We start from the raw sequence: 8,946 nt of genomic DNA, 5'->3' as shown, positions 1-8,946 counted from the left end.
TTTTTCTTTGTCTTCTTCATGTCAGCAGAGTTTTCCCTCCTCACCATCATGTGCTACGACCGCTACGTTGCCATCTGCAAACCCCTGCACTACGGGACCCTCCTGGGCAGCAGAGCTTGTGCCCACATGGCAGCAGCTGCCTGGGCCACTGGCTTTCTCACTGCTCTGCTGCACACAGTCAATACATTTTCCCTGCCCCTGTGCCAGGGCAATGCCCTGGGCCAGTTCTTCTGTGAAATCCCACACATCCTCAAGCTCTCCTGCTCACACTCAGGCTACCTCAGGGAAACTGGGTTCATTGTGGTTAGTGTCTGTTTAGTGTTCGGTTGTTTTGTTTTCATTGTTTTCTCCTACGTGCAGATCTTCAGGGCTGTGCTGAGGATCCCCTCTCAGCAGGGGCGGCACAAAGCCTTTTCCACCTGCCTCCCTCACCTGGTCGTGGTCTCCCTGTTTGTCAGTACTGCTGCATTTTCCGACCTGAAGCCCCCCTCCATCTCCTCCCCATCCCTGGATCTGATTGTATCTGTTCTGTACTCAGTGGTACCTCCAGCACTGAACCCCTTCATCTACAGCCTCAGGAACCAGGAGCTCAAGGATGCCATATGGAAAATGATGACTGGATGCTTCTCAAGAGCAACAACCTGCCTTTTTTCTTCTGCAGAATACTCATTGTGTAGCCCTTTTCTAGCCCAGCCTGCTTTCTAAATCTTTTCAGAGTGGTGGTAGGGACCGTTTCCTATACGTTTTTCCTCTTTTAATGTCATTAACACAGAATTTTATTCTTCATCTCATACCTAATTCACTCTCCAACTCTTTGTTTTGACCCACAATTGTGTAAATGAGGCATCATTCTCTGTGTGCATTTAAAAATAATAAAAGTTCCTGCAGCAACTTCTTTGTCAAACATCCTGCCTTTGTTATTCTGTACACGAGGAATCACAGTATCTGAGTAGAATAAAGGACTCGAATTCTTTTTTCCAGATTCTTCCTCCAAGAACTTCCCTGAAGCTGGAGGGCAGTGCCTGTGTGCAGAGGAGAAGGGGTAAAGAGTCCTGGCACAGGAGCACTGCCAGGGAGCAGCAGTTCTTGGCCTTTTCAGAGATGCTCTTTTCCCACTGCCTCCCTCTCCTTCCTGCTCCTTGCCCAAGGCCTGAGTGCTCTGGCAGCTCAGTCCCTGCTGGGTGTCAGTCCTGTGACCATGGGCAGGGACAGGCCCTGGGCACTGCTGGCACAGAGCTGGGCTCCTTAACATCATTTCCATCACGAAAGGGGATCCCCCTGGGCAGTTCCTGAAGACTTTGTTCTTTTTGAAAGCTTGGTGTAAAGAACAAGGCCAAGGAATAGACTCTCCAAAGTCTCATTGCTTTGCTTGTTTCCCCATTCAGTCCCTGCAGTGAGATCAGCGACTCACTGGGGTACTTGAGGGACTGAGGGCTGGCTCAGATGTTCTGTGCTGGTGGCCAGTGGCAAATGGTCTCCAAGTCACCTGCCTGGGGCTCTGCAGCTTGTGAGGGCTCTGATGGCAGGTGAGGACTTGTCTGTGGGAAATCAGGAAGTGCAGGAGAGCACAGAGGATCTGCAGGGACAGCCCGTCCCATGCAGTCATCAGGGAATGGAGCCCTGGAGCAGAATCCTGCCCAGGGTGGAGTTACCAGAGATCAAGTACTAAATCTGCCTGTGAACTGGTAAAGGAGAGTTCTGTAACCCCAGGAGATGCAGCAGGAACAGAGAAAGGACTCTGGCCAGTGACTCGTCTGACCTGCAGTGAACTCCCCTTGTGCCTCCCCAGCTCAGGGAGGGCTGGACCAGAGCCAGGGGTGGGCTTTCCAGGAGGGTGTCCTGAAGAACTCTCCAGCCCACAGGTTGCATGGAGTGGAGCCCTGCCCTTTGTGCCCATGGTCCTGCCCAGCCTTATTCTTGGCTACTGAGCCTTCCAGGAATATGGCAGAGGGAGGAGAGGAGTGATCCCCATGCTGCTGGGTCTGCTCCCCACCCTGACCAGCATGGCCAGTGCAGGGTCAGCCCAGGGTGCCACAGCCCCTCCCTGTGCAGAGCAGCACCTCCAGCTCAGGGCTCTGCAACTGGCCAAGGCAGCCTGGACACACTGACCTGGGCAAAGGGATGTCCCTGCAGAAGAGCAAGGGAGCATTTCTGGGCCTGCAGAGAGGAATCCTTGACACAGACAAACCTCTTTCTGCAGCCCCCCCTGGGGACAGGCTGCTCTGTCCCTGGGCCAGGACTCTGGGCTGGGCTGGGCAGAGGGGCTGGCACTGAGGGGCACAGTCAGGCTGTGCTGGGCATCTCCTGGAGGTGACACCAGGGCTCCTGCAGTTTCCCTGACCTCCATTTCCTCCTGCCATGCTGAGTGTCCAGCCCCTGAGCTGATGGGGATGCTGAGACTGCTCTCTGTGCCCCAGGAGCTGCTGTGTCCTTCAGAGGGGCTGGGGCTGTGGGGGGAGTACCCAGAGCTCTGCAGCCCCCTGGGCTGGGCACTGCTGTGGGGCCAGACCAGGCTGGGCTGCTCCACCAGTTGACCTCTATAATGAAATCCCTTCTAATATTCTCCTGAAGAACTATGAGAATAAGTGTTGTGTCCTGAGCACTAAACTGGAACTGTGGGGTATTGAAAAGGTTGTGGTGTCAGGGATCCTGAGAAGGATAGGCAGTGTCACTGGGAGACCTCTCCCAAACCCTTGGAAAGGCCAGAGCCATCCCAGAGCTTCCTGGGGCTTGGCAAAGGCAGGCATGGCAGCAGTCTGCAAACAGGACACAAGGAGGGTTGGCAGAGTTCCAGACTGCTCAGGCTGCAAAGGGGATAGGGCAAGTCCTCCTGCAGCCATTCCCAGGCATGGGAAGGACAAGGCAGGGATTGCAGAACCCCTGTGGGAGGGAAAAGAAGAGGATGTTGTGTGCCCAGACTTTATCAAGGCCCTTGACATGTGGTCTCCTTAGAGCCAGACTGGTGACAGCTGGATTGGACAAGTGAAACATGTGGTGGGTGCGAAGTTGAACGACTGATGAGGGTCAAAAGTGATGGCACAAATTTCTCTTGGCAGCAACTCCCAGGTGACATCCATCAGGGACTAGCCCTTGACCATTCCTCTGGAACATCTTTATTAGGTCTCTGGATGATGGGATGAAATGCACTTCCCACTCCTTTGTGGATGATGCCAAGCTGCAGTGAGTCTGTGAGAAAGCTCGTCTAGTTAATGGTGACTTGTACCAAAACTTTGGTCAAGATGAGTGAGTTGGATAAACTTGTCTTGCCATCAGGTGCCCACCAAGACCCAAGACAATGAAGAAAAACTCATGGGTCAGAGGAAAGGCAATTCAAAAGAGGAGCAAAAAGACCAAACACAACCCAACCAAACACAAACACGCAATCACAGAATATGCTGAATTGGAAGGGACCCACAAGGATCATCCAGTCCAACCCTTAGACCTGCACAGGACCATCCCCAAGGGTCACACCATGAGCCGGAGGGTACCATCCAAAAGCTTAATTAACTCTGTCAGCCTTGGTGCTGTGCCCACTGCCCTGGGGAGCCTGTTCAGTGCCCAACCACCCTTGGGGGGAAGAACCTTTTTCTAAAATCCAATCTAAACCTCGCCTGACACAACTCCAGACCATTCCCTCAGTCCTGTCTTTGCTCCCCACAGAGCAGAGCTCGGGGCCTGCCCCTCCTCTGCCCCTCCCCAGGAAGTTGGAACTGCAGTGAGGTCTCCTCTCAGTCTCCTCTTCTCCAGCTGAACACACCAAGTGCCCTCAGTGTCCTCACATGGCTTCCCCCCAAGGCCCTTCCCCATCTTCCTTGCCCTCCTTGGGACACTCTCTAATGGCTCAATTTCTCCCTTCCATTGTGTCCCCCCAAACTGCCCCAATGGTGCAGGTGAGGCCGCCCCAGGGCAGAGCAGAGCAGGACAATCCCCTCCCTGGCCCGGCCATGCTGGGCCCGATGTTCCCAGGACAGGCTTAGCCCTCCTGGCTGCCAGGGCACTGCTGACTCAGGGCCAACTGGCCACCCACCAGCACCCCCAGGGCCCTTTCCCAGCACTGCTTTCCAGCCTCTCCTTCCCAGTCTGTCCGTCCATCCGGGGTTGCCCCATCCCAGGGCAGAATCCGGCACTTTCCCCTGTTGAAGTTCTCAGGGCTCCTAAAGAGCCGGGAGGTCACGGGATGTCCCAGGGCTCCATGGTGACCTCCCAGGTGTTGTCCTGAGGAATCTCCTGGAATCAAAGGGCCACTGTGACTCTGCAGGGCCATATGGAGTCAAGGGGCCATTGTGACACTGTGGAAACTCATGGAATGAAGGGACCACTATGACACTGCTGAATCCCATGGAATCAAAGGGCCATTGTGGCACTGCAGGGCCACATGGAGCTGAAGGGACCATTGTGACACTGTCAAACCTTGCAGAATCAAGGGCCCATTGAAACAATGCAGGTTCTCAATGAACCAAAAGCAACATGGAAAGTAGAGAAACTTGTGGTATGAAGAGGTCATTGTGACACTGTGGAAAATCAGGGAATAAAGGGGCCATTGTGACACTGCAGGGCCTCGTGGAACCTTGTCTGCTGGGAAGCGCAAAGGGATTTGTGGGAATGTTTCCCTGACAACAAGGAGAATTTTGGAGAAGGACCTTTACATACCCAGATATTCATGTGTCCACACATCTCTGTCTGGGTGTGGATGTGAATTGACTGTGGTGTGAGTGTTGTTATTGTGAATGTCTAAATTAAGTCACTGGTAAATTATTACCAAATGCTATTGAATCATTTGATAACTGTTCAAGTGGTCAATGATTAAATGCTACTAATCTCTTTTGCCCCCTTGTCTTTGGATCCAAATTCTTTGCACCCTGACCCTCTTGCATCCCAAGGCTCTGTGTAAATCATTCCCTTTCATCAAAAAATATATTTTTCGTGACATCCACTTTGAAATCTTCCTGCTTAGCTAAATTACAAAACAACTCTAATAAGTTGTTGATGTCTTGAAGACGTGAAGACAATTAAGGAAGAAATTGTTTTTCTGGATTTTAATGAGCCCCACAGTGTGTTTAGCGACGAGTCCATCATCCTCACATAATGAGAGAAGACTGAAGAAGCTGCTCAAGAAGTCAGAAGCCAAACTCCAAGTCCCTTGAAGCATTGCTGGGCCCCACTGAGGGCAGGCACTGACAAAGCCTCCCCAGGGACTCCTTGGAGCAGATCCTTGGAGGCCAGGAGTGCAGGCAGACAAAGGCTCTGGGCAGGCCCAGCATAGTAAGAACTCGTGAAATTTAGCATGGAGTGCAAGGCCCCCATGTTTCCAGACTTCAGGTGGAATTTCATCAACCCCAGCTGCATTGCCAATTTTCACCTGCTGTATGGCCTTAAGGGTCTCTCCTACAGTGGGGGAAGTATCCAGTTCATACTTCACCGGTTGTTGTGTGATGGACTGAATGACTGTGTCTTGGACTACACGGCTGGTACTGAAAGGGGCTGAAAGTGTTCAGACCATCAATTCAGAATGGAGGTTTTATCTGTTAGAAGTGTTTGACCATCAGCGCTGAGTAGAGGACTTTGAGCTTGGTATGTAGGCCCATGTGCTGTTTTCAGGGCTTCACAGAACCCTCTGTGATCACCTGTGTCTGTGCATAATTGTGTTTTTTCAGTTAGACTGATCCATCACTTGTTCTGGATGTCACGGAGTTTATGTTGTAGTTTGCTGCATGTGATGCGAAAAGTTGTTTTTCTTATGTGACAGGATGGCAGTGCAAGGTGTGCTTGGTGAGCAGTTCTCTTCTTCCTCAACATTTCCTGGAACTCTTGATTGTTTTCATCGAACCAGTCCTTGTTCTTCTTGAAGGAGAACCCTAAGGATTCTACAGAGGACTGCTGGATGCTGTTTATAATATGGTGCCAGAGTGTTACAGGAGAGGTATCTGCAGAATCTGTGGAATGGTCATCAAGCCTAGTTTGAAGATTAGCCTGGAATTTCTTTCTCACTGTGGCTGATTGGAGATCGTTAACTTGGAGTCTCCTCCTTGGGATGCTGCCCCTTTTAGGTCTGAATTTAAGAATGAGGTTAAGTTTACAGCGCACCAGTCGATGGTCTGTTTGGCATTCTGTGCTGGGCATCACATGGGTGTGGTGGACATCACAGACATCTCTCCGTCGCACCAAGACATAATCGATGAGGTGCCAATGTTTGGATCTGGGATGCATCCATGTTGTCTTCAGACTATTTTGCTGCTGAAAGATAGTGTTAGTAATGGCGAGCTGTTGCTCTGCACAGAATTCTAGCAGAAGTCGACCATTATCGTTGCAGTTTCCAACACCATGCTTGCCTAATATTCCTTTCCAGGCTTCAAAATTCTTTCCTACTCTGGCGTTGAAATCACCAAGGATAATGATCTTATCATCTGCAGGCACCCTTTGGGTAAGGCGGCGCAGGTCTGTGTAAAATTTATCTTTTTCAGCAGGGTCAGCTTGGAGAGTTGGGGCATATATACTAAAGAGGACAACATGTTGCTTGTTGTGTAGTGGAAGGTGTAGGGAGATAACGCGGTCAGAGTGACCTGTCGGCAGATTTTCGAGTTTAGGAACAATAGAGTTTTTGATCATGAAGCCGACTCCTGAGAGATGCTTTTCAGTTCTGGGCTTACTTGACCAAAAGAGGGTGTAACCGGCACCATGTTCTCTGAGGCTGCCTTCCTCATGAAGGCGAACTTCGCTGAGAGCAGCAATGTCGATGTTGAGACGTGACGGTTCATGGGCAATCAGGGCAGACCGGCGCTCAGGACGTCCACTGTCTGCAGAATCAAGCATGGTTCTGATATTCCAACACGCTAGAGTTAATTTAGGTACACCTGTGGAGGCAGGTGCATGCCTTTGTCTTTTGATCTTTGTGTGACTGCATTTGTAGAAGATGTCGATACAGGGCTTTGCAAAAGTGGGTAAAGCCCTCAAGCCTGCACAATGGATTTTTTAGGTGAGACACAGTATACACTGAACTGAACCCACCCTTTAATCCCAAGGTTCACCTGCCAGGGCCAAGTGAGCTTGGATGGTAACAGCGAGGTCCTCAGGATGTAGGTTTAATTAGAGTGACCTTCTCTTAGATGGATGGCCTTACAGGGCTGAACAAGCTCCATCTGCCTGGGTTTCAAGCTGTCCTTCTCTTTTGTGTGTTCTGGGCTCCCCCTCTCATCTCCCACGATGGCACAGTTCGCACCAGCGAGGCTCCCCCTCTCGCTCCTTTCCATGCCTGGGGCTGGGCTCGAGCACCCGGGGCCGGGCCATGCCAAGCGCATGCACCCGGAGCCGAGCCGGGCACGCCGCGCTGGTGTGATGTGTTAACCCATATATAAACTGTTGTCTCATTTGAATAAAGAAGAATTGGTTGAGAACCCCCAAACTAGCCAGGTCTACGTGGTTTGTATTATATTAATACACCATAGGTTCTGTTGGAAGAACCTGTCCCTGTGAAAGGGGTTGAAAGGGACGGACTGACAGTCACTGGACTCCAGGGGTTGCCTCACCATCAGGGGGTTCATTCAGGGTGGAAGCAGTGGCTGAAGTTCTTCCTGCAGTTGGGGCACTTGCAGGACTTTCCTTACCAGTGGGTCCGTTGGTGTTTGGTCAAGGCAGATCTGTGGGTGAAGCTTTTCCCACACTCCCCACACTTGTAGGGCCTCTCCCCGGAGTGGATGCGCTGGTGGATGATGAGGTGGGAGTTTTGGTTGAAGCCCTTCCCACAGTCAGTGCAGCGGAAGGGCCTCTCATCCGTGTGTGTCCGCTGGTGGTCGAGGAGATGTGAACTGGTCTGAAACTTCTTCCCACATTCCCCACACGGGTAGGGCCGTTCTCCAGTGTGGATACGACGGTGGATGAGGAGGTTAGAGCTGCACTTGAAGCTCTTCCCACATTCCCCACAAGTGTAGGGCCGTTCCCCAGTGTGGATGTGATGGTGGGTGAGGAGGCTGGAACTGTCCCTGAACCTCTTCCCACATTCCCCACACGGGTAGGGCCGTTCCCCAGTGTGGATGTGCTGGTGTCGGATCAGGCTGGAGCTCTGTGTGAAGCTCTTCCCACATTCCCCACATGTGTAGGGCCGTTCCCCAGTGTGGATATGCTGGTGGGTGAGGAGGTCGGAGCTCTTTCTGAAGCTCTTCCCACATTCCAAGCACTTGAAGGGCTTTTCCTTGGTGGGAGGCTGTTCAAGGACCACCAGGTTAGAGATCTGGCTCAAGCTCTGGCCGCCTTCCCGGTACAGGCTGGCTCTTTCCTCCTCAGAGCACCCCAGGTTGGCTTTGGAGCCCCTCCTCTGCGGAGATCTCCGACCCTTTTCCTCCCTGCTGCCTTCCTGCACCATGGAGCCGTTCAAAATGGCCTCTCCCACCAGGTTCTGTCGGGGGGATTTGTCCTCTGTGCTCTCCGTCCTCAGCTCGGGGCCTGTGGCACAAAAGAAGAAGGACAGGGAGGGGATTTGCCTCCAGCCCAGAGTGAAGGTCAAGGACATCCCCCAACTCCACCCTGGTAGGACGGCGGCGGGGTTGTCCTGCAGCCAGGGGCGATGCTTGGCTGCCAGAGGCAGCACAAGACCGGGACAAAGGGGCACTGACTTCCTCCTCACCTGCCTGGGGGGCCCGAGGCATCTTCCTCTTCCTCGCAGCCTCCTCCTCCATTTGCCCAGGCTTTGGGAAGGAGAAATCCTGCTGGGGGGGAAAACAAGGGCTGAGCACGTTGGCTTGGGGGTTCCTCCTGCCCAAGTCCACCTCTAGAACTCACTGGGCACCCTGTGTCCATAAAAACCTCCAAAACACCAAGATTCAGCCCAGAAAAATCCAAACCCCTGAGATTCAGGAAAAAAAGTCCCTCAGAAACAGTAAGAAGACCCCTGTCCTTCCAAACTGCAAAAATTTGAGATTCAGCTAAAAAATACTCCAAAATATGAAGATTAGC

The 8,946-nt window shown here is 52.2% G+C and overlaps 2 protein-coding genes across 2 annotated transcripts; one reads left to right on the top strand and one right to left on the bottom strand.

Moving 5' to 3' along the window:
• The first annotated feature begins 18 nt into the window (after positions 1–18).
• LOC113940024 (olfactory receptor 14J1-like) lies at positions 19–724 on the top strand. The gene has a single exon (XM_027631078.1). It carries the CDS (start codon positions 19–21, stop codon positions 703–705), a length of 687 nt encoding a protein of 228 aa, XP_027486879.1. The 3' UTR covers positions 706–724.
• Positions 725–7,312: 6,588 nt separating this feature from the next.
• On the bottom strand, positions 7,313–8,940 carry LOC113940026 (zinc finger protein 239-like). The gene is made up of 3 exons (XM_027631080.1): positions 8,618–8,940; positions 8,138–8,436; positions 7,313–7,969 (listed from the first exon to the last, which is right to left on the bottom strand). Exons 1-3 carry the CDS (start codon positions 8,667–8,669, stop codon positions 7,598–7,600), a joined length of 723 nt encoding a protein of 240 aa, XP_027486881.1. The 5' UTR covers positions 8,670–8,940; the 3' UTR covers positions 7,313–7,597.
• Positions 8,941–8,946: the final 6 nt, after the last annotated feature.

The sequence above is a fragment of the Corapipo altera genome, unplaced genomic scaffold (assembly GCF_003945725.1).
Source record: "Corapipo altera isolate COAL_440 unplaced genomic scaffold, ASM394572v1 60703, whole genome shotgun sequence".
Classification (NCBI taxonomy): Eukaryota; Metazoa; Chordata; class Aves; order Passeriformes; family Pipridae; genus Corapipo; species Corapipo altera.
This window is presented reverse-complemented; position numbering and strand designations above follow the sequence as displayed.

Bases quoted from the DNA above. Each gene is read 5' to 3' on its own strand.
- LOC113940024 (XM_027631078.1), top strand. From the start codon at position 19: ATGTCAGCAGAGTTTTCCCTCCTCACCATCATGTGCTACGACCGCTAC.
- LOC113940026 (XM_027631080.1), bottom strand. From the start codon at position 8,669: ATGGAGGAGGAGGCTGCGAGGAAGAGGAAGATGCCTCGGGCCCCCCAG. The intron at 8,437-8,617 runs GTGAGGAGGAAG...TTTGTGCCACAG, and splicing joins GCCTCGGGCCCCCCAGGCAG to GCCCCGAGCTGAGGACGGAG. The intron at 7,970-8,137 runs TCCGACCTCCTC...TTCAGGGACAGT, and splicing joins GGAAGAGCTTCAGAAAGAGC to TCCAGCCTCCTCACCCACCA.